The following is a 25856-nucleotide window of genomic DNA, read 5'->3' on the forward strand; positions in this document are numbered from 1 at the left end:
TCCACATATACTAAATCAACTAGATCACCCTTGTCCACATGCTTGCTGACTCTCTCAAAGAATTCTAATAAATTAGTGAGGCATGATTTTCCTTTACAAATATTGAGTTGATGCATCCCCAACATATCATATTCATTGATATGTCTGATAATTCTGTTATTTACTATAGTTTCAACCAATTTTCCTCCTAGTGAAGGTAGGCTGATTGGCCTGTAATTGCTCTGATCACTTCTGGAGTCTTTTTTTAAAATCATCAATACATTAGCTATCCTGCAGTCATCAGACACAGAAGCTGATTTAAGTGATAAGTTACATGCCACAGTTAGTAGTTTTGAAATTTCGTATCTGAGTTCCTTCAGAGCTCTTGGATGAATACCATCTGGTCCTGGTAACGTATTACTGTTTATCAATTTGTTCAAAAAACACCTCTGTGGAGACCTCAATCTGGGACAGTTCCTCAAATATGTCACCAAAAAGAATGGCTCAGGTGGGGAATCTCGCTCACATCCTCTGCAGTACAGACCATTGCAAAAAATTCATTTAGCTTCTCTGCAACTGCTTTGTAGTCTCTGAGAGCTTCTTTAGCACCATGATCATCCAGTGGCCCCACAGATTGTTTGGCAGGCCTCCTGTTTCTGATGTAGTTAAACAAGTAGATGTAGAGGGCGTGGTTGTGTAAGGTGGGATGGGGGAAGGTGAGGATCCCTTCGCTCATTCCAAGCTATTTTATGGTTGTTGAGCTGCTCCACAGAGGCTAGTACAGCTCAATGGCTGGAGTAGTTTCTGTGGGCCCTCAGGCATCTCCTCTTTGCTCTGCAAGGAAATATATACATAAAAGCAGTTCTTCTGGCCCCATCCCGGTCCTCTCACACCCAGCCCACACACCTGTCCTTCCTCTTGCTATCTCTGCAGTGCTGCTGCACAGGACAGGGTTCCATGGGTGGACAACTCCTCACAGTCCTCTAAATCCAAATCACCACTCACAGCCAGCAAACTCCAGTTCTGCTGAGAAGGGGCCCTCCACAGCACAGATAAAGGAGTTGGATTTGCCCCCAAAAGATAGTTTAGGTTCACTCATCATTTCATAAATTGGAACAATAAATAATAGGTATTTGAAGTGGAACAGACCACACCCTGCCAGTACAAGATTGTTAACTTCCCTGGAGTAGATTTTCTAGCTCTTTGGGAAACCTAGCTTTAGGTGATTTAAGTGCTTTCCTTAGGATAGATTGTAGAACTGCATCTCTCATCTCACCATCCCATAGCTTTCCCTCTTTAATACCACCAAAACAACAAGGAGTCTGGTGGCACCTTAAAGACTAACAGATTTATTTGGGCATAAGCTTTCGTGGGTAAAAAACCCACTTCTTCAGATGCATGGAGTGAAAAATCACAGATGCAGCCATTATATACTGACACATGAAGAGAGGCCAGTGTTGACCTTTTACTCACAAAAGCTTATGCCCAAATAAATCTGTTAGTCTTTAAGGTGCCATCGGACTCCTTGTTTTTGTGTATACTGACTAACGGCTACCAGCTGATATTTAATACCACCAGTCACTCCTAGTCATACCCCTTTACCTGCCTCTTATGGATGTTTTTAAACACTTGGAAAACATGTGGCTATTTCCAGAGTTATGCAGACAATGAACTAACCCCTTATTTCGCAGTACCCCAGAGCTGGGCTGGCCAGGGCTTGGCAGGAGCCTTGGACAATTGCTCAGCAATCCCTCTCTTTCTTTCTCTGGAAGGTAAAGTCAAAACGGGAGAGGAGAGCCAGATTTATCCCTATCTAATAGAGCAGCTTTCTTGGGTGGGCCCTGTCCTCCTCCATGCCAGAGTGAGGGCCGTGCCTACCAGGGAGATGGTCTCTCTCACAAGGGCCGCGGAGCAGAGGGACTCCTTGCAGAGGCCTTGGGAGGAAGCCGCATATCCCCAGGGCAATCCCAGGAGATCCTGCCAAGGAGGCATTCTGGCGAGTGGCGAGAGCCCTGGCACAAGCCGCTGGTCTACACGGCAAGGGGGCGCCTTCGCAGAGGCCCTCGGCGGGAGCGGGGTCTCCCCCAAGCAGGCCCTGGCTGGGAGAAGGGTGCCGGGCAGAGGCCAGCAGGCTGCTGGAGGGGCGGGGGGGCAGCGGGCTCTGCCGGGCAGTAGCTGTTGGGAGGAGCGGGGCTGCTCACCGGCAGGCAGGTCCCTAGCAAAGGGCTCCGCTGAAAGCAGCCTCTCCCGGGCAGAGGCCCCGGGAGAAAACGGGCGGTGCAGCGCGTCCATCCGGATGGGGCCCCTGTAACTCCTCCCCTCCGCTCCAGCCTCCTGTGGCGGTGGCGGCCGGGCGCTGCTCCCCCTCCCCGGCTGGCTGAGCGCCGCTGCCCCCCATGCGGATGTGACATTTCACGGCGCTACCGTGGCCGCCATTTTGAGAGAGACAGAGAGGCAGAGAGAAGCCCTGGCGCCTGCTACGCTCCCGACAGAGGCGGCGACAGCAGCGGCGGAGCAGCAGCTGCAGCGAGCCGGGCGCAGGCAGCAGGGAGGCCTACAGGCCGGGAGCAGGGCCCCAGCCTCGAGCGAGCGGCCTCCTGGGGAGCTGGGGGCTCGCGGCGCCTCCCCGACTCTCACCGCAGCAGGGACACCCGGCGGGGGAGGGGGAAGCGCCGGGCCCTAACTCCTGATCTCCTGGCCCCCGAGGAAGCCGCCGCCCCCGGCCGGTTCCCCCCTCCCCACCCCTTTCCCCCGACCGGGTGCCGCCGCCGAGATTGGGCGAATAGCGAGCAAATACGTGCGCGTCTCGCTGCCTCCTCCGGCCGCCCGCTCCCTGCCCGCCGGAGCCCAGCCGCAGTCCCCTGAGGCTGGTGCCCAGGCCCCGCCGCTACCCAGGCCCTGCCGCCCCTCCGCCCCCTGCCCTCCCAACACAGGCCTGCAGCCCCCTGCAGGAAAGGCCCAGGCCGCCGCCGAGCCACAGCCCCAGCCCGACATGAACCACCACCAGCAGCAGCACCAGAAGCCCGGGGAGCAGCAGCTGAGCGAGCCCGAGGACATGGAGATGGAAGGTAAAGAGCGGCTGGAGTAGGCACCGCCAGCGGCCCTGGCTCCCCTGAAGGCGCCCGGAGACCCTGACTCGTTCCCTATTCCCTTAACGTACTGGGCCCCCCCCCCAGTGCAGCTCCAAACTCTCTGATTCCCAGCAGTCCGCTCCAGGCTTCTTCCCTACGTAACACGCCCCCTTACTCGTCTCTGGTCCCCTCTTCTTCCCCACAACACACCCCCCTAACCGGAGCAACCCCAGCCCCCCGGGGCCGCTGGGAATGGAGTAGTGCTGATGGCATGGCCTGGGGGTGGGCCGGGGAGAGACTTGGGAGTAGGGGCTCCCCTTGGCGGGGTGGGGTGTTGTCCATATTTCTCTAGGGAAGGAGAGAATTGGGGAAAGTTTAGGGTTTGGAAAGTATGGCTAAGAAGGCTCGAGCGTCTGTGTGCCTGGGGCTGAGATACACTGGAGGGGTCCGATTGTAGGGTGCGACCCTTAAACCAGTATCTTAATTCAAGAAGGAGAGATGGGGGTTCATGGCTGACGTATGGCTGGGGGTGGGGACCGGGGCCTCTCGAAAAGGGGGTTCATTCTTCTGAGGACAGGGTTTTCCTGGCTGAAGTGAAGGGTTTGATTTGGTGGGCTGCAGTGACACCCGGGCTGGTCTGTGCTCTGGAAATGGGGTTTAATAGTGGTAGAATGATTTTGTTGAGTGAGAAGGGATGTTTAGCACTCTCACCCTGTGTGGGTGGGAGCGTGTGGAGATCCAAGGGCCCAGTAAATAGGGGAGGTGGGCTCTCCAGTAAAACCTCGGCTGAGTTAGGACTTCTCCAGTGTAGATAGTAGGGTTCGCTGTCTGCAGAGGAGGGGCTGGGGATTCGGGTGGAAAGGGGGTGACCCTGAAGTGGAAGCTTTACTCCTAGGACTAGAAGGATTATTTTGGGGGGAGGGGGCTGGTTCAAGGAATTCAACTGTGTATGGGAGGGTAGGCAAGGGAGGGTTTCCTAGTAGCGTTGCCGCTGTGACTCCTGAATGTGCTGCTGGAGCAGGCATGGGGCCGGGCGGTGGGAAGGTTTGTTTTTTTTCTCTGTTGATTATTTTCCCAATAGGTGAGCGATGAACGGTGGGTCATGGGGGCCTAGCGATGGATGGTTTTACGGGTTGCTTTCTCAAGGTAGACCTTAGTAGTGCCTCTCCCAGGTCTGTTTTCCCCCAAGTGGATCCGGCCCCTGTATTTCTGCAGCTGCCTGCCCGCCCCCTTCTTCTGTGTTGTTGACTCTAGAGCCGCGCGGCAGGGTTTTGCCTTCCAGCCCTTCCATTGTATCTGCACACAGCCTGCCACGCGAGAAGCTCGCCATTTTTAATTGGGGCACTGATCTGAGGTTTATTTACAGAAAATGCATCAGGAAGGGGCCTAGCACGCGGTTCTGTGACCATGTGTAGCTCTTACGTATTCATGGGACCCTGATCCTGCAGAGTCATGCCATTGCTCAGGAGAGTGTTTTGGAGGGGGAGGTTACTACATTTCCAGTCTTGCTCTTTACCCCAAACCAGTACCCTCCAAGGGTTCTGTTGGGGATAAAGTCAGCTGTACTTTTTATTAATCTTGGCTTTTTTTTTAATCTAAGGTATGACTCTTTTAATCTGACATGTTTCTACTGTAGGAAATGTGTAAATACCTAATCAGAAACAAATAATGAATTCCAGCCATAACTACCCTCCACTATTATGTATTGTTTATATTAATGGACTTTTGCCTTGTTGTTCAAAAATATGAATTCACCTCAATATTGCTTAAAAGGTTTCAATCATTATGAATACAGGTATTCAAATCAACAAGAACAGTCACCATCAACAGCCAATTTAGTTGTGAAATATGCAACAATTGTTTTAGCAAATTTAGAATTTTCTACAACCAATCATGGATTGGTACTATGATTAATAAAGCTATTTTGCTGAAAGGTGGTCATAGTCACTACTCACTATATTTCACGATGAGAAGGACATTCGGTGAAACCCTTCTTTTTTAAAACCTAAGACTTTAGTGCACAATGTGATGGATGAAGCACATCATGTGTTATTTCAATGACTGGCATTTATTAAAAAGAACCCCAAAACCTGTCCCCAAGTTGCCATACATAGATTAGATTTTTTTCATTGTAACCTCCAGAGACACACACATGAGGTGAATTGGTTTTAAAAAAAATACTTGTTCACACCTATTTGTATGTATGCATAAACATAATGTCTTGGGTATAATGAGTTTTCCAGGAGAATGTGCCATAGCCTCCAGCTATCAGCCTTGCTTCCAGTATTCATTTCTAGTCCTTTAGAGTATTGACAGTGCTTAATGGTTCTCTGATTTCTGGGCTCGATCTCAGTGCAGCAATATTCCAGAAATCTATTCAAGCCCTCATAGGCTGGTAAAATTTACACTAATGGTTCAGAGTGATCATAGGACATACTAATCTATTTGAGAGTTTATTTGCACTAATGGAAAGCTTAACAGAGTTTAGATAAAAAGCAACAAAGAGTTCTGTGGCACCTTATAGACTAACAGATGTATTGGAGCATAAGCTTTCGTGGGTGAATACCCACTTGGTCAGACGCATGTGTTTAGATGGACTCTATACCTTTTTGGAGTGTTTGATTTTCACAAGAAATTAGTTTAGGTGCACTAGATCATTTAGTCTAGACTCTTGTTCCCTTTCGAATGAAAGACGTGTAATTGCTTATGTGTTCCCTTATTTTACAGTAGAGAACTGTGTTCAACTTTCTAATATGTGGATGTAGATACTTTCTTGAGGAGAGATAAATTGTCTTTAGAAATTGAGAAATTATTTAATAAAACACAATTCTCAAATCTTACACTGTTTTATGCATGTTAAATGCCATTCTCCATTGAGAGATCAGATTAGATTTAGGAGGTATGTGAAGAATGTATGATGGAAAACAGCATGCACATCTTGACTTTTGAATTACGTGAAGCCTGCTCACTTATTTGCTGTGCAGCTACACAGGACAGTTTCAAATGAGCAGAATTATAAACAAAACTATTGAATCAGTGGAATTAAGTTCTGCCAGTTGAATGTGACATTTTGTGGATACTTGTCCCTGTTTCTTTCCTTTGCTTTTGTGATCCAGTTGACTTGGTTCTCTTCCTTGAACATCTTGTAGACCATAAAGTGTAAATATCAGAAACAGTAGACATTCCGGAAGATCAGATTGTAAAAAGAAATATTAAGAAAAGACTTTTTTACATTTTAGATAGGAAAGAGGTATAATTTAGTCAGCAAGTATAGAAGTGGCAGCAACAGGCCTTGATAAGGAGTAAGAATTTATGGGGCCATATGGTATGCAGTCTAACTTATTTGCCATATTATATTGAACAGAATAATGTAGTATTGTGAGTTGGCTTCATTATACACATTCTTGATGCATATGATGGTTGACATTTTTAGCTATTTATTGTGATACAATATAGTTCCTTGCTGAGTTATACATTTTAAATATAGGAATTGTATGGAAAGGTAAAAATAATGCAGTTCGGTAAATGTTGACCTTTTCTGTGTACCTATTGTAAGGACAGCAAATAGTGTTTGTGTAGTATATGCAGCTTGGCTTGTCATTTAAAAAAAAAACTATGCTTTTCAGTTGCACTCCAAATGAGACTTGCTATACTAAATTCTAGGAAAGTTTTGTAAAATCATATAACAAAGGAAAATCTGGGGTCTTGATGTAACTCCTATATAACTTGCTTCCAAGGTAAATTGTATTAAGATCTATGCATACTCAAAGCACTTGGTGCTTATCTATAATCCATACAGTGCTTTCACCACTTCCCTTGAGAGACTATTTCACAGTCTAATTGATCTGGAAGGTGTTCTTAATATAATTTACATTTCCTTTTATTAATTTCTGCCCCTTACCCCTAGTTATACTCTTGCATGTCATAGAAATTAAATTTCTCTCTTTGGTGTTAACACCCTCTATACAATTGTAGATTATGGTACCCTCCTTAATCCTGTTTAGTCAGTTCCAATTGACCACTTTTAATTTTTCCTAATATGTCAATTTCTCTAACTTCTTGGTAATTTTTTGTTGCTTTTCTCTTAACTTTTTCATATTTGTCTGTGTTGAAGCGCCCCAAACTGAATCTAATATTCCCTGTGAGTTCACACCAAAGTCATTGAGAAGGAGCAGGGAAAAAAGAAGTTGCATCTGCATATGAAACCTAAAATTTCACTTTTCCCAGTGTTATACCAGCAAGTTAGACATGAACTTTCAATGATAACTATCATACCTTGATTTCTACAGTATTTCTTAGCAGGTTTCTTTTATAAACTGTATTTCTTATGTTTTTTCTCATGATTTAGCTTGCTTTTTTCAAAGTTATATCACATTTAATTTTTTTTACATCTTTCTAATGTTTACCTCCCTTTAACTTTTTTGACCTCATGAGTGACCTCAACTCCTCACAATTGAATATCTACATAGATACTTAATGTAGTGTTCATTCCACATCAGAAAATATATTTTGTGAAATACAGATTATAGTGAAAATGTCATTGAATTATTTTTTAATCTGTGTGGTGGCCCTTGTCTCTGTTGAAGCCCAAGAATAATTTCTTTTGGAATCCCACATGATGCCATTATTTTTATGGATGGAGAGGACTGGGTGGAACTGTTTTTGAGGCTCATCAGCTCTGCCCTTTAATTAATTTAAGAGTCAGTTCAAGATTCCCCTCTTTTTTTGTGTCCCTTCCCCCACTATCTTTCAGACTACTCCCAGCTTGGTAGTGATAAACTCAGGTTATAAACTTGATCTACTTCTCTGAGTTTATGGACATTAAATTTTAGCTTGCGAACATGGGTATCTTACATATCCAAGTGGTGTTCTGTCCCCCCCCACCCCACCCCTTTTGACGTTTTTCTCTGAGATGGGGGATGGTTGAATGAGATGAGATATAAATGATGGAAGGGAGCAGACTATAAAGTGAAATTAGTTTGGTGGCTTAATGGCAGTGCATCCGGTAAAGAACCCAGCTTAGTCCATTGTTCCCCTCAACAGCAATGTTTAGGGCCTTTCTTGAGGCAATGTACTTGGCCCCGGGAAAGGAGTATATGTGTGGTATCACTCACAGATGACCATTTCATGCCATCCGAGGGAAGTATGTCCAAGGTCTTCTCCCAGAGGATGGATATATGACCTCAGGACCTGGGCAGTAAAATGGGTTAGAGCTGGATTCAGGAATCCTTCAGGGAAGGAAAAAGAGAAAAACTAAGACATTGTGGGAAGAGAAATAAAATGTGCAAAATCTGGGAAGGCAGATGGAAGGCTAAAAGAAGTGAATAGTTTGATTTTAAAGGGTGAAGGAGGACATTTTCAAAAACTCAGATTTACCTTTTCCATCCCCTCTTCCCAGTTAAGCGTGTGTGAATCCACCATATCCAGAATAGGAATAAAATCTCCGTATCGTTACTAGGAAACTATCCTAATGTAACTGAAATTATCTGTGTAAAAGCACTGTAACCATGTACATATTTGAAATGGAAATAGTCTTTGAGTCTGGCTTCCTTAAATCAGTTTCATAGCTACAGGAAACTTATCACAAAGTAAATCTATGTAGTGCATCCAAACTGCAGCAGTTAAACCAGTTTTGCCAGAAGCCAGTACATGTTGCATGACATCATAGGATATTTGTAAGTGATTTGGGGTGTGTATGAGGGAAATACAGGGTTTAGAGCTTGTGACTTGTCCATATTTCCTTAAATGTTTGTTAAATCAGTTTTTAGTTGCCCATTTTTAATGATTCTTTACTTTTAAGTATTGTATTCTGCATATGGATGAAGAAAATGTTGATAATTCTAACCCAAAGGAGTTTTAAAGTTATGGTTATCTAACTGTTGTTTAGTTGAGAAGTATTATTTACATATTTGTGTAGTGCTGAAAATGTACTTGATGATTTGCAGGATGCAAAATTAATAACGCTTAGAAAACTTGTTTCTTTAAAAAAAAATTTTTTTTTCCAAAGTTTCAATCTGCTCTAGACCTACACTACTATCCTGTTACTGATAAACTTCTATAGTGAGGTGGGTTTGTTTTCCTGGAAGTTGTTTTGGAGGAGAGCAGGGGTCAGGGCATGTTGATCAGCAAGTCAAGCTATTAAATAGATATGCTTGCTTTTAAAACTTTTTTGCTGATTACTTCTGTGGCTTTATATATTGGTGAAATAGTTTCAGTAGTTTGAATGTATTACTAGTAGCCAGTGAATCAATAAGTAAATGTATAAACTAGTTTTGCAAGTTGGACTTAATTGCAACAGAATATACAGCTGTTGGTACATTGTTGTAATAGGCTGAGATTTAACCCTTAAGTATTGCATCTAAATTCCTTTATGTTAACTAATTCATATAGAAAACAAGCAATACAACTTCAGAAGCTTTGAGGAAATAGACTGTTTTAAATGAGTTGCAAACTTAAGGAAGAATGTTGACCGTGAAGAGAATCTGTGCCATTTTTCTGTTTGAAATTGCCTTACCTATTTTGAAAGCTGTTTTGGTGAACTAGAAAAAGTTCAGCTTCAAAAGAAGTAACAAACTTTAGGACTCTGTAAACAAGTTGCAAAAGAATATTGAGGCCTGGGGAAGGCAGTTTCTCCAATTACTTTGATCATACAGTGTCTGCTTAGGTGTTGGTTGTTTTTAAGAATATAAAAGCACTTTTAAAAATGGTCTTAATATCAAATTTCTTTTAAAGGCTGTTTTATAGGGTTCTGTACATAAACATAAGCATATGTATACCATGGCTGTAGATTGTACAAAACAAAATGTAAATGTTTGGGACCACCTACACAGAAACTACTTCAGAACAAAACCAATTCAAGGCTGATTAGAATATATGTGTAAATTCTTACATTTTTATACTGGATCTGTATGTACTCGGTGTAGAGCATATCTCAGTTTGTGTATTTAATTGACTTTTGAAAGATTCACCTAATAGTTACTCTAGGCATATGTAAATTAGAAATGCAAAGATTGTTAGAAGAGATTATTCCTCACAAGTTTAATCATTGAGAATTAAACAAAAACAAACAAAATCACACTTCCTAACCCAACTGTTCTCTGACTTCTAAGAAAACAGGGCTTTCAGTGTCTTTGAAAGTCTGAAGTCTTAGACTCTGTCAGACCAAGGGGCAAAACGAGTTCCAGGGTGGAGGGCCCCTCGTGGTGTGTTGACAGCAGCCTCCTGTTTAAACCAGGGGACTGATTTCAGGCACTTCAGCTAATTCCTGCTGCTGGCACAAAGAGAGAAGGAAACAGTCTTTCAAGTAGCTAGGTCCCAAATTACTTAGGAGTTTGTACATCAAAACCAACACATTGGGTTGTGCCCAGAAATAAACTGTAGGCCGTGCACATCACAGTAATGTGCTCTTTGTGCAATATACCCTTGCGAGTGAGCTGACACATTTTGCAATAGCCAGCGTTTTACACGGTCTTCAGAATTACTACAAAAGATATTAACATCTTGTAAGAAGCAATCATTTAGTACTTGTTACAGTGATAACTAGTTTGTTTCTCTGTGCTTTATTTTCTGTGGTGAGTTAGTTGTAGGAAGGAGAAATTGGAGGGAAGATAAAGGTTGAAAAAGAGCAGGGTTCTCCATGACAAAACTGGGCTTTTCTTAAATTATGGGTTCAAATACACTAATATAGTGGTGTGTTTTTTTTGTTCCTGCACCAGTACACCATAGGAAGCATTAAGGAGAAAAGGAAAATAGACAAGGGCTAATATAAGAGGTCAGTGTAGACATTTCATCGATAACTCTGATTGCTGTACAATTAAGTTTGATCTCATAATAGTGATTCTGCAAGATGTACCACAAGGATGAATTCTTTAAAAGGGTGTATTCTTAAAGATTGGGACATCCCTAATCTCATTTCTATATTTTTGCGTGAAGTGCCATGGGTTGTCCTGGGAATTAGACAAAATGAGTCATACTGATCCCAGGGAAACTGAATCTAATGATATAGTACACCACCTAGGTAAATATCTTTGGGAAGGGTACGGGAGGGAGTAGTCAAATCAACACAGATTCACGATAAGGATATAAAACATTTCTAACCCTTTTGGAGTCTTTTTTAACAACATTAGTAATAGTCTGTCGATGTAACTTGGATTTTGGTAAAGATTTTGATACGGTCCCCTTATGAAAAAGGAAAATAACAGTGGGGTTTTGGGGAAAATCTTCTGAATTTATCTGGCTGAATGTATCTGATACAAAGTTCGTTAAAGTCAATAGGAATTGTACACTTGATTTATATAGGTTTTGGATTTGGCCCAAGTGTTAGGAAACAAAATCATATTGTGACTGCTCCTTGGATTAAAGAGGGCTTCATAGTGGAGTGCTCCAAAACATGAGTGCTAAGTATATTAATAATTTAGTCAATCTAGTGAGAAGGTGAGTTAAGAGGTGTTGACAGGTGTTTACAGAATTATAAAAGGTAAAGGGAAAACTGATTCTTCCCTTTTTTAAAACTCTTCTATAATACAAGATCAATGGGTTATTTTATGAAGTTTGTGTAGAGTTTTTGTAAAACTCTCTGCTAAAAAAAAAAAAAAGACTGGCTGCATTTTAGAAGGACTCAATAATTTTTATGACATGCAGTAGTATTCATAGTCTGGTCCTGTATCTTATGCCGCACTGTACACCTAGGTTATGGGTCACTGACCCCTGCAAACTGTCTTCCTTGGCTGCTCTTTGCTCCAGTACAATTAGGAAAATATCCCTTGGGGTTTTTTTTATTTTCTATTGTATATTAACCCCAAATATTTCATCTTCAGTCTGTTTCAGATTTTTGTGCCATCGTGCATGATTGTTACAAAAAGGCAGATGATTTTGAGATTCAAGTGGACAACAGTTATTCTGTTAACCTAGAAAGGCATTCTGTTTATAGCAGTATTTGAGGACTTTGGTACTGGGGAAAGGATGTTGCGCTTTTTCCCGTTTTTGTTGGGGATAGAGGTGACATTAAAATCTTGATAACTGGCAGGCCTACTACACCCCATGCTAATATCTGGCACTTCATCCAGCAACAGTGAAGTAATAAAGTGATTGAGTTGATATTTTTGCTGAATCGCTAGCAATAAAATAGTTAACAGTATGAGAGTGTTTATTCTTGGTACACTTCTGAGTTAGCCATACTGTTGGCTTGGAATCTAGTTGAAATTTCAAAAGATAAGTTCAGAGTAGTTTCAGCTACTACACCTGTTTTTCAGTTTCCCTACCAATTTTTGCGGTTTTGTAAAACACATTTTCCTTTTTTTAAGTTGTTGCTGTTTGGAAATCTCATACTGACAGGGGAAACTAATACCAGTTGTACAAGGCAAACAGTGAAACTGGTTATATACAATGTTTTCAAACGCACAAATAATTTTCTTGTTGTATAACAGAAATGGCAAGAGTTCCTGACTGAAGTAAAAGCAGCAAAGAATCCTGTGGCACCTTATAGACTAACAGACGTTTTGGAGCGTGAACTTTCGTGGGTGAATACCCACTTCATCACCCATGAAAGCTCATGCTCCAAAACGTCTGTTAGTCTATAAGGTGCCACAGGATTCTTTGCTGCTTTTACAGATCCAGACTAACACGGCTACCCCTCTGATACTTGACTGAAGTAAAGAAACCAAAATGAAACCCTCCCCCAGTTTCATTGTTACTATAATCTTAGGATCGCTTGTAACATTAATATATTTCTGACACAACTACAACTTATATTGCTAGCATCTCTTAAAAACCCTATAGTGAATGTGCAAGTCACACTTCTAAGGTATTAATTCAGGCTGTCTGCAGACTCGGGGAGCCATCACAGATTTACATTTGTTTCACAATTTGAAAGCAGTCATAAGATCTAGAGTTTTTTTTTTTAATGAAAGCTTAGATTCTGAAGCATAATTATGCACCAAAAGAAGCAATTGTATGGTGATTTAACTGCTGCATGAGATGCTGTTTATTCATCTGCAAACTGAGGTAAGAGTTGTCAGATATTGTGCTTCAAGGTGTAAGCTAACTCCCTTCAGGGGTTGGGATGGATTTTTCACTTCTTGTTCCGTATATTGTGCATAATATTGTGTAATTGGTTAGTGACATGAGGTATCTTCATATTTCTGTGAAGCATCAGATAATTAGCCACTACCACGTGTATTGAACTGGTGTTTTATTCAAAGAATGCATTAGAGCAAAAATATTTGTCTCCCCCCCCCCCCCCCCAAATAATATTGTGGTGATAGCAGCAAATGGTGCATTTTCCTCCCTTTTTATTTATATCTGTTGGGAACAATTGGAATAATGATATTTCACTGTTTGTCTTCTGTTTCTCCTTGCTCAGGCCTCTCCTCTTCCCATCTTGATTATTGTTCCTCAGATTCATGCTTCATTCTGGCTTTCAGCTTCTTGGTTTTCCATCCTTGGTCCCAAAAACAAACTAGAACAATGCCTGGCTGTCTAAATCAAGGACAAATATCAAGAATGTATATTCCCAGGCAGGTAGTAACCATAAGCAGATGTTTCAAAAAACATGCTAACTGGAAATTAAAAATGGGAAAGGACAGATGAACTAATCTGTACAAAGCCAAAAACTGGAACTATTTGATGCAGAAGCATATTCTAAAAATAAAAAGTTAACATAGAATATTTGGTAAAATTTGTACATTTTCAAATTTACAGCTTCAGTAAGTTATAAGTGTAAAGATATTCCTCTCACCATCACAACTGTTGCCTTTTTAACTTTTGAAAGATTACTGTCAGATTTGAATATATGCATTTACCTGGTGTCTTTTTAAATAAATTGTATATTCTGTTCATGTTTCAACCCATTTTACTCATCCAGACTCTGGAAGTTATTGGGCTTTGGCTTGCACCCCATGAGTTAGTCATGACCTCCTTATTGTTGAAGCTTAGTGGAGAGATGTGATCAGTTATTGATAGAGACTATGTAGTAAAAACAACGAGGAGTCCTTTTGGCACCTTAGAGACTAACACATTTATTTGGGCATAAGGTTTCATGGGCTAGAACCCACTTCATCAGATGCATGGAGTGGAAAATACAGGAGCAGATATAAATACATGAAAGGATGGGAGTTGCCTTACTAAGTGTGAGGTCAGTCTGATGAGAAAGTTCAATTAATAGCAGGATACCCATGGAGGAAAAATAACTTTTGAAGTGGTAATGAGAGAGGCCCATTTCAGACGGTCGATTTCAGGATTTTAGAGTCAGGGTGATATCCTTTATTGCACCAACTTCTGTCAGTGAGAAACACAAGCTTTCGAGTTTACACAAAGTTCTTCTTGGGGTCTAGGAAATGTAGAGTGCCACAGCTAAATACAAGGTGGAACAGATTTGTTTAGTATATGTAGTTAACACATATTTCAGAACACCATTCAGGATGAGTTGTTAACTGGTCACTTCACTTTGATTGGTTCCTTGAAGTATGAGTTAACTACTTATGCTAAGCAACCTTTTCCACTTTTCAGAGTAGTAGCCATGTTAGTCTGTATCTGCAAAAAGAATAGGAGTACTTGTGGCACCTTAGAGACTAACACATTTATTGTAGCATAAGCTTTCGTGGGCTACAGCTCACTTCATCGGATGCATGTAGTGGAAAATACAGAAGGAAGATATATATACATACACACACACACAACATGAAACAATGGGTATTACCATACACATTATAAGGAGAGTGATCAGTTAAGGTGAGCTGTTGTCAGCAGGAGAGAAAAATAACTGTTTGTAGTGGTAATGAAAATGGCTCATTTCCAGCACTTGACAAGGAGATATAAGGCACTGTGGGGTGGGGGAATAAGCACGGGGAAATAGTTTTACTTTGTATAATGGCCCATCCACTCCCAGTCTTTATTCAGACCTAATTTAATGGTGTCCAATTTGCAAATTAATTCCAATTCAGTAGTCTCTTGGAGTCTGTTTTTGAAGTTTTTTTATTGTAATATTGCGACTTTTAGGTCTGTAATCGAGTGTCAAGGAGGTTGAAGTGTTCTCCAACTGGTTTTTGAATGTTGTTATTCTTGATGTCTGATTTGTGTCCGTTTATTCTTTTACGTAGTTACTGTCCAGTTTGGCCAATATACATGGCAGAGGGGCATTCCTTCTGTATTTTCCACTACGTGCATCCGATGAATTGAGCTGTAGCCCACGAAAGCTTATGTTGTAGTACATTTGTTAGTCTCTAAGGTGCCACAAGTACTCCTATTCTTTTCTACTTTGTATTTAGCTGTGACTTTCTGACTGTGGCAGGGGTAGGCAACCTATGGCATGTGTGCCAAATGTGGCATGCAAGCTGATTTTCGGTGGCACTCATGCTGCCTCGGTCCTGGCCACCGATCTGGGGGGCTCTAGATTTTAATTTAATTTTAAATGAAGCTTCTTAAAAATTTTAAAAACCTTATTTACTTTACAAACAACTATAGTTTAGTTTTATATTATAGACTTAGAGAAAGAGACCTTCTAAAAACATTAAAATGTATTACTGGCACGCAAAACCTTAAATTAGAGTGAATAAATGAAGACTCGACACACCACTTCTGGAACGTTGCCAACCCTTGGACTATGGCTTTGTCTGCACTGGAATATTGTTGGCAAAACTTCTGTCATTCAGGGGTGTTAAAAAAACACCCCCACAAATGACAAAAGTTTTACCAACAAAAAGTGCCGGGGTGAGCAGTGCTTTGTCGGCAGGAGCGCTCTTCCCCGCAACAAAGGTGTTGCCGCTCGTGCTTTGGGAGTGTTTTGTTGGCAGGATAACTGTCTCCTGCGGACAAATAGCAGCTACACTGCACACCTTTTAGCAGCATGGCTAGTGGCACAGCCATGTCGTTAAAAACTACATGATGTAGACAAAGCCTATGTTTCCCAGACCTGAAGAAGAGCTCTGTATAAGCTTGAAAGCTTGTGTTTCTCATTGATAAAAGTTGGTCCAGTAAAAGATATTGCTTCACCCCCCTTCTCTCATTGGTAGAGAGACTCAGTGCCTCCCTTAAGAGAGGGCAACGTTTTGGCATTCCGCTAATGAACAGATGTTGGACCCATATTCAAGAAACCATCTCTTGATATTGATAATATCACAATTTATTGCTCAGCATTGTGACATTCGTGGGATGGGGGAGGAAGAGGGGGCGGAGATTGTTTGGAAAGTTATGTTGAAACAGCTATAGAAATATGTGGAACCTTAAATTTCCAGGCGCTCTTTCAGTCCTGGGTACACTACAGACGTTGCTCTGGCCTCTTTGGTCCCTGATCTTCTCTTGATGGTAGATAATATCCATACTAGTTCTTTAAGACCTCTCAGTAGCCTTTGGGCAGGTCTAAACTTAAAACGCTGAAGTGGTGATGGTATAGCGTTTGAGTGAAAACACTGCTATGCCGATGGGAGATTTTTTTTTTCCCCCCATCGACATAGTTAATCCACCTCCAGCTGTGGAGAAGCCCACCCCTTGACATAGCACTGTCTACAGTATACCTCTTGACATAACACTATGGCTTAGGTCAATATACTGTGTTGTTCAGGGGTATGGATTTTTCACACCCACGAGCGACGTAATTATGCCAATGTAAATTTATAGTGTGATCCCAGCTGTTGGTACCATGAACCATGAGGTATTATCATGAATGCAGTCCCTGGCAGGGGTAGACAGTCTTGTCTAAGTGGCCCGGTTATGTTAGTATTATGTATCTTTTCCTGTAATTAATATATGAACCCATGGCATTTTCATTATTCTTTCAGTTTGTAACATATTTAAATAAATAAAATAGACTCTACAGCATCTTAGGAAAGGAGTAGAACTTTGAGTCTTAGGAGGTATGTCTAGCAAAAAAAAATATACTTGTGGCCCTGTTGACCTAGTTCCAAGAAATGCATTAGGGATCGGCCATCTAACAAAATTTCAGCTACACGCTGAATCAATGAAACTGTCCTAACATTAAAAAAATATATAATTGAATGCTGTTTGAATGTACACCATTTCTGTAAAACAAATCCTGAAACAGATCAGCCTCTTGAAATCTTTATTTCCCATTTCAGTTCCTTTTTGCAGCAGGACTCAGCGGTATCCAAATATAGCCTGTGCGCCAGTGCTGAGGGCAAAATTCCTTGTTTGTCCAGTGTCCCAACCGAACATTGGTCAGGACGCAGGACAAACAAGCAAATATCAGGACAGTCTGGTCACTCTAATACTAAGTGTAGGTACTTCAGTTTGTTTTTATGTAAATATTTTTAATCTGGAGTCATTATCCCTAATTTTAATCTAGATATTCCCTTCTTTTACATCTGGGTGTCGAAATTAGCTTTTTTTTTTGATATTCTCAATATTCACAGGCATAGTGACTAAAATCCCAAGGTCACTTTCAAACTTGATTGTGTTGCATGCTAGAACTTTATTCTGTCAGCTAAACCATGTGTCTATCTTAATAGATTTTAGTTTAAAAAAAAAAATCCACTGGTTTATGAAATATCTTAGAATACACAGTGTCTAAGAGGCCATTGATGAAGCAGGTTAACTTTTTAAATTACATTCAGTCCTGGCACACTGGAAGATTTGTGTGTGTGTGAGAGAAATCTCAACATGTATTTTAAACGTGGACTTTATGGTGCTTTTTTTTTTTAAACAGTATCATATTCTAAGACCAGATGGTAGAATTGAAAATTGGCTCAGTACTTTCATAAGGTGCAAATAGCCAGTAAGCAGATCATTTATTTTATGTGGCTTGATCTAAATATTAGCCAGAGATTATTTGACCTAATAGCTATTAATTGTCATTCTTCCTTTTAGCAAACCTAGGAATGGATACTAATATGCGTCAGCTACATTAATCAGCAAAGCAAAGGACTGGTCCACAGCAGAAATAGCCATAACTGTATGAAGATATTACTGTTGAGAATAGATATACATTTGTGCTCTTTGATGTGTCAGTTATAGTTAATCTTTGTATAAGAAAAGTTTTAAGAGCAAATATAACTGTTGAATTAATGTAGGGCTCATTTACACCATAGAAATCCATTTCGTCATGGAAAATTAGCTGCCGCTTAAATATTTTTAAGCTGTTTTTTGGGGAATGCGTAAGAAAGCTGTTGATTTTATATGCTATTCATAAATTATGTTTTTGAGGGGACATGTAAATCCAGTAACTTGTGTCTGTGGCACAGGTTACAGTTTTTAATGCAATATTATAATCAGAAGTTTTGAAAACATTTGGTTCCCATTAAAAACATTCACTTGATTAAAAATTATTTGTAAAATGATGGCTGTTAACAAAAGTTATTCTCAGTGGATATTATGTTTATATGGTATTTATATACGTTTTAATCTTTTTTGGATAAACCGATTATTTAATCACTCACTGCTTTGTTTTCTCTTAACCGTCACAGTATCATTACCATGCATTTTGACACACTAGTGAAAAATGCCACCTTTTGCTTGCCCGGGATGCCTTACTTATTTCTCTTAGAGGTGGATCATCATGGCTTGGAATTCTCAGTTTTGTCCTCCTCAGATTGATTAGTTTTAACTCATGCTGCCTTGAATTGAATGTAACCACTGCAAAAAGGCTTAAACCCTTACCATACATACCTCGTTAACAAAAAAAAGTCTGATATATACAACACATCACATATGCATTTCATGAACTGCACTGATTCCCCATGTATTTCAGAGCAGAGCTCGAAATCCATTTTTTAATCTACAAGTTACTTAAATGAACTAGGACCTAGATACCTCAGAGAGGGCATTACTGTCTGTGATGCCCTGTGCCTGCCTCCTTCCTAAAATTAGTGCTCCACAGAGATGATGAAGCTATATAGGCTGAGATTCTCACTAGTGAAAACTGGGAAATAGTATTGGTGGCAGTGGGATTTGTCAGTAGAGATCTGTTTGAGCCAAACTCGTTTAGTGTTCAGATCAAGGTGTAGAACTTTTTTTTTCTTTTTTTCCAATTAAAGCCTTTTACTTAGAATGAATGCTCTTGTTTTTGTTTGTGGATTTTGTTTTGTTTTTAAAGTATGTGTTTCTCCAGTACTTTAAATTCCTGCTCCTCACTTGGAGGTCAGAAAAAGACAGACCTCTTTTTTTCTTCTGGGTTTTTGTGCGGTATGTCTGTTGCTATGTTATCTTTACTATACCAAAAAAACCTAATGGATGTCCAACAAAATCCTCTTGCAAGATTCATGGTCTGTTTAATCTTAAAACATATTAATTTTTTGTACATTACTTTTGAGCATGTACATCCACTGTATTTTGTAAATGTTGATTGTTTGTTCAGGGGGACATTGCAGAAGGATTCCTTCTAAAGAAGTACGTAACTTTAACATAGTTAATACAGTGTAGGCATTGCTATTATTTAGCAATTGGTGTGTCACTTAATTTGAACGGTCCCTAGGTACAGAGATCCTTAGAGAGGAAAATGCTTCAGGAACACACAGTTCCTTTAAACATCAAAATCACTGAATTTTACTTTGCACACATGTAGCTGATTCTTTGAAAATGACTTTAAAGTGGACTTTAAATTCCAAGCTTGCCTGTATCCTTGCAAAACTCAGAATTCAAATGATCTTTTCCTTGCAATCCAAGGACAAGGATAACTTCAAGATTACTAATCTTGGAAGCAAAGTTTGTAAAAATTGGATCAGACCCTATGTCAGGATTAGTTAACAGATCTGTTTGTTGTTTTAGCATTGCCTGCTATTTAACTATTATTGGCATAATCTGTGACAAAGTGCTTTTGCTTTCAGTGGGATTCTCAGCTGGAAGAAAATTGTCACAAGGGCAGAAGATGGAAGGGTGAAACACACAAATCCTGTGGTTGGGAGTAGCACTAGGTGTGGGAGCCTGAGGCTGATGAGACTGGCTGCATATACATTCCATACATCTTAGATGCTTCTCAGTAGGGATTTTTTTCTTGATGTGGGAGGGAAATTAATGTAGCTACATAGATTCTGGTTCTCCGTTAGTTTGAGTATAAAGTGTTAAATTCCTCTTACACTAATGTTTTCTTTCATTGTTAGCATCCTTTATATTATAGGATTTATAGGAAGTCCAGGACTGTTTAAAACCAGGAATCCTCCTTTTTTTGCCTCTTTCCTACATGTCTGATAAGTTTTTAGTCTGTTTATCAAAAGCCTCCTGTGCAGACACTGATACATACCTATGTGTATTTACTAGTTAGTTTTGTCAGGATGTCTGATCAGATTGCAGTGTGTACTCTATATAATGTTTCCATATAAAAATGATTAATCAGTCTGATTCTGCCTTCCTTAATAAAGTTTTTCAGGTATTTAGTATATTGTATTAATTAGGACTTGGTCATTAACTGGGAGTTACAAGAAAGCAATAACTTGCTTCAAAAAGAGCAGTTCCCCTGGATATCTATATTAATAGATTGTTGAAAGGCCTTGGCATACAATGTATGTAAGAGTAAAGCCTGGTTTACACCTCAAACTTAGGTCAACCTAACTAATTTGTTCTGGGCTGTGAAAAATTTCATGCCCTGTGCCACAGTTAGGTTTTCCAAGTCCTCACTTGGCAGTAGCTAGGTGGACAGAATTCTTCTGCTGACCTAGCTATATCTAATCAGGTGTGGAAAAACCCCTTCTGTCGCTGTAGTGAGCTTCTGTGCTACATAGATGAAGCTTCAGCTTTCAGTTCAGGATTACAAAATCAGTTGATAAGATGACTCAACTCACCATTCCTTTCTTCATAATCACATCAGCTGTGCTCTAAATGTGGTTGTCAATAATTGGTACAGTTATGCTACAGGAGTCATTTTACTTATATTATTGGGCCAAGAACATTTGTTTTCAGCCTGTTTATAAAATCCTAATAGAAGTAAATGTCTTTAACCGAGTGTCTTTCAAAATGTGGGATGTATGGCTCCAGACTAACTGGATGGATGGATAGACCTCTCAATTATACTCCAGAGTCTCAGCTTTCATTTACTAAAACAAAAAAAAGCCTTTAGCTGTTACAGTTGCAAAGAAAACTTTCAAAGTGTGAAGCAAATGTAACCAATCCAGAGAAATCTGCCTGAGTTTGGAGAGAGCCGCAGTTGTGAGCTGCGAACAGACCTGTTCACTTCAGTGGGTGCTAACTCCAATGCCAATGATGAACCTTTAAATGCAAACTATTTCACTGTTCATCAAACCATGGCAGAAAGAAGAGGGGAATACAATATTATGGAGCTCCATACTAGCAGTTTTCAAAGAGCAAAAGGTTAGGCTTTGTCTACACTGTACTTTTGTTGGTAAAACTTTTGTCGTTCAGGGGTGTGGCTCCCCCTCCTCCCCACCAAAACAAAAACAACCCACCAAATGAAAAGTGTCAGTATGGACAGTGCTTTGCCAGCTGGAGAGCTCTCCTGCTGTCAAAGCCACCACCTCTCATTGAGGGTGGATTTATTTTGTTGGCGGGAGAGCTCTCTCCAGCCGACAAAGAGCAACTACACTGCATAGCTTTTAGTGGCATGGCGGTAGATTAAGATCTTGGATGGAGATACATATATTGTGGCAGAGCTCTGACCTTGCTCCCGTGGGTCCTTCGCTTCTAGGCGGTGTATGCTAGCCTCAGTAGCTCACTGTGACCCTCCATGTAGCCCTTCTCTCTCTAGGGCCAGGGTTACAGTCTACTGAGCCCTTTTCATCATAGGCCTGCAAGGAGGTTGCTGAGAGAACTCCCACAGTCTCTGTTCAGCCTCCTGTCCTGACAGGAGCCTGACTTCCCCTCCCAGGAGATGTTCCTGTAGTGGTGGGTTGGGGGGAACCCGGGCCCACCCTCTACTCCGGGTTCCGGCCCAGGGACCCTAATGGTAGCAGTTGTTGGCAGCCAACCTTTCACTGCCAGAGTTGCTACATTTCCCTGGGCCACTTCCCCACAGCTCTCCTGCTTCTCCCTTCTTCACCCTTACCTTAGGGCTCCCTTAACAGTGGTTTGAGGGTGTCTTCATTAACCAGCCCTTCAGCCAACCTTGCTTTCCCTTGTCTGACTGGAGGGAGCCCTTTTTATAGTATCAGCAGGGCCTTAATTAGAGTCAGGTGGTCACATTAACTGAATGGCCTCACCTGTCTCTTTGCAGATTAATCAGAGTCAGGTGTTCTCGTTAGCCTGGAGCAGGCCCTGCTCTGGTCAGTCAGGGAACAGAAAACTGTTAATCCAGTGGCCAGTATATCTGCCTTCTGCTATTCTGCTGTACCCAACTGGCCTGGGTCTATCACAATATATAGAGAGAGAGAGAGAGAGAGCGCACCATTACCACAGTGTTGTCTGAGTGCCTCGCAATCTTTAATGTATTTAACTTCACAACACCCTGTGAGGTGGAGAAAGGTCTATTATCCCTGTTGGACATATGATGAGGCACAGTGGCTAAAGTGATTTGCCCCAGGTAACACAGAAAATCAGTGGCAGAGCAGGGAGTTGAGCCTGGGTGTCCCAAATTCCAGATTAGTGACCTAATCATTGGACAGTCCTTCCTGAACATCAAGGTGAGATGATGGGAGAGGTGTATGTGTGTGAGTGAGACTGTGTGTGTGTGTGTGTGTGATTGGTTTCATATTCCTGAAGCAGGTCTAAGCTTTCAGAAGTTTGAGAAACACTGTTTAACAGCGTGGCCACAACTTATGCTCGAGCAGAAGATGATCACTGATTTGTTTAAACATTTACTCTTTTTTTGGACAAATGTATTGTCTATGAGAAAAATAGATCTCATCTGGGGGGGAAAAAGACCATTATGTACATTTAGAGCCCAAGTCTGCCCTCAGTTAGGTAGATTAAACATCCAGTAAAGTCAACAGTGAGAATTTTGGTCATGTAATCTAGGGTAAATTTGGACATGACTTTGATAGTGTAAAATTCCCTCTCCAAAAATAAATAAATAAATTGGGGCTTTTTGGTATCAAATAACTTTTTACATCTCTTGTTACAATTGTCTGTTCCAGAAACAGAAATTCTGCAGCAACTCTGTTTTTTTTCCACTTTAAAGTAATGCAGATTCAGGATTGAAATAAATGCCTGAACATCATCTGTACAGTGAGTATAAAAAAACAGACTTCAGAGATTTTGGGTTTTCCTGAAAATCTATTATCTCTAGGTTGTCTTTCATCATAAAACTAGTTTTAGAGTTTTCTAACTTCAGTATTGGCCTTTGAAACATGCATTGTTGTCCTTGAGTTTTGTGTGTTAGGAAATTGATCTGTTGCTGACGGTCAGTGGGCGATGTTTGGTGTTTAAGTGCTAGTGTGGACAAGACAGTTTTCCAGCAAAGTTGCAAAATTTGTGATTGGGACTTGAGTAAAAAAGGATCTTAGATGTTCACTATGTCATTCTTATGGTACTCTTTCCTTGTGTGAACAAGGCTTAACGGTTTATACTGTAAGATGAGTTTAAAAGTTAATAACACAGTTTGTACGAATGGTTCTACAAGTATGAAACCATGCTAGAACAGTTACAGAATCTCTGAGATAAGTAACCTCAAATACTGTTTTGACTCCACTTCGACAAATTACCGTTCCGTAAATAAATTGGCGTATATACTTGATCATAAGCTGGTTCGTTTATAAGCCGCCCCTCCCCCAAGATGCATAAGTAAAAATGGAAAATTTTTATAAGCCGTTTATAAGCCAACTCTATAATTCAGCGGTCAGCAAACTTTGGCTCCCAGGCCATCAGGGTAAGCCACTGGTAGGCTGAGATGGTTTGAGCATCCGCAGACATGGAGGTAAACCTAAGTAAACAAAGTGTCCTGGGCGCCAGCTGCTTACCCTGATGGGCTGGGACAGCAACTGGTGGGGAAATTTTTTTTGGGGGGGGGGTCAAGCTGGGAGTCAAGGGAGTAATCCCTGTGACCACTGCCCACATGACCCCACCCCTAGCCCAGGACCCCCACATTCTCCCCTTTCTGGGGAGGGCCAGGGGATGATGTCTCTGGCCTGGCTGGAGCTGCTCTGGCAGGCTGAGCAGCGTGTCCTCAGCCTGGTCCAACGGGCCAGACCAGGCAGCACAGCTGCAGCATGTTTCAGTAGGGTGGGCCAGGTGGCATGGCTGCAGCATATTCTGGCACCCGGGCAGTGCAGCCACAGCCTGCTCTTGGGGGCGGGGCCAAGCGGCATGGCTGCTGCCTGCCAGCCCCCAAGCTGCAGCTGCTTCAGAGTCTGGAGGGAGAACAGTGTGGGCAGAAGTGGAGAGACTGTGGCCCCACCTCTTCCCTTCTGGCTCTGCTGCTCTCCTTGCTCCTTCTGTTGGGGGGAGGGGCTGTTTCCCACCTCTGCCTCGCTATACCCGTTCATAAACCGACCCTCATCTTTGTGCTTCCCTTTTTTTACTAAAAAAAAATTCAGCTTATGAACGAGTATATATGGTAGTTCTCAAAGTGGTGTTATGTGAATGCGCTAAATATCTTTTGAAATCTGTTTCACTGAGTTTTGAAACCACATCCAGAACTCATTTATTTTTAAAACTAGTATGTACAAATCTTAATGACATTTTAACTTCTATCAAATAATTTAAGTATTGCTATTACCATTTAAATGCAAACCTTCCCTTGCTTATACTCATAGCAAACATCCAGGTATTATGCAAATCAATATTTTAAGGTTCCCTTGTCAACTTGATAGTCCATTTGATATGACATAAGAAGGAGACAGATGACTGAATGCTCAAATAGCTGAATCTCTGTTTACAAGGAATTCCGCTGAGTCAGAAAATCAAGATGTATGCTGTCCTTTTTAAATTTTAAAACAGTGGGGGAAATGGTGCAGCTTTGATGGGGTTTAGTGGTTTTCAGTAATATCTTGTCAGCAGCAAGTCAAGATTACTTACTAAATAGCTTTCACTGACTCTCTTTGGTTCTTAACTGGGTATGTAATCAAAGAAAATATAACAGTAAGGTTGACCTGGAAGGGGGAGATGTCACTGCCTATCTTGTCACAATTAAAGTAGCCTTGCTCCCTCTGGATGGTTTCAGTTTCTTTCTCCCTGTATCAGAAGGTTTGTTCTTCCTCTTAAGTACCGCACACTTGCTCTAGAACTTTGCCAGACTGGATAATGGCAGTTTGCTCTACCTAGCAATGGTTGTTGGGCAGAGCCTGGCTTTTGCTATTGCAGAGGTAGATCAGTTATCTAGTAAAGCAGTGAAAACATAAGGAGGGATGTGGTACTGTAAAACACGTCACTTAAAGTGTTGTCTGTAGGCTTGGTCTAGTTATACCTTTGCTGAAGGCAAGGCACTATCACGTTATCATCTTTGGAATGTTCATAGACAAGACTTAAGAATTGGTAAGCCCCTCCAATAGCCTTGCTGCTTTTGTAGCTATATCTGAGAAGAGAATAGTGCAAACCAAATAATTGCCATGTAAGTCACAAGGTTTTGTTGTATGCCTTTAGATGGTTAGTCCAAGGATGATATTTCAGCCTCTATCACAGTGGTCCCCATATAGTAGGGTGCAACCGGGGGTGGGGGGTGGGGCACAGAGGAACATTTGGGAGGGATAGGCATGGCGAGGTCCAGGCCAGCCCCCACATGGGGTGGGGTGAGAGCTCCACCTAGCCTCATTCTGCCCCCAGATCAGCTCCACTCCACCTCTGTCCCCAGCCCACTTTGCTCTCGTTCGCTTTCCCTCCCCCTCTCCAGCTCTGCCTCTGTCCCCAGCTCCGCCTCTATTCTAGTTCTGCCCCCAGCTCCACCTTCAGCCCAAGCTTCTCTGCTGAGGAAGCCTTGGCCATGCAGTAATGAAGGAGGGGTGCAGACAGATTCCATTACTGGTAAGTGGGGAACACGAC

General features: G+C 41.5%; 1 protein-coding gene across 1 annotated transcript in view; it reads left to right on the top strand.

The window, feature by feature from the left end:
- Nucleotides 1–2173: 2173 nt before the first annotated feature.
- USP7 (ubiquitin specific peptidase 7) overlaps nucleotides 2174–25856 on the top strand; it is a 104762-nt gene continuing 81079 nt past the window's right edge. The window contains exon 1 of the mRNA XM_032786069.2: nucleotides 2174–3047. Within this exon, the coding sequence (XP_032641960.1) occupies nucleotides 2972–3047 (76 nt within the window). The 5' untranslated portion in view covers nucleotides 2174–2971. The remainder of the gene's footprint in view (nucleotides 3048–25856) is intronic.

Source organism: Chelonoidis abingdonii, chromosome 9 (genome assembly GCF_003597395.2).
Source record: "Chelonoidis abingdonii isolate Lonesome George chromosome 9, CheloAbing_2.0, whole genome shotgun sequence".
Lineage (NCBI taxonomy): Eukaryota > Metazoa > Chordata > Testudines > Testudinidae > Chelonoidis > Chelonoidis abingdonii.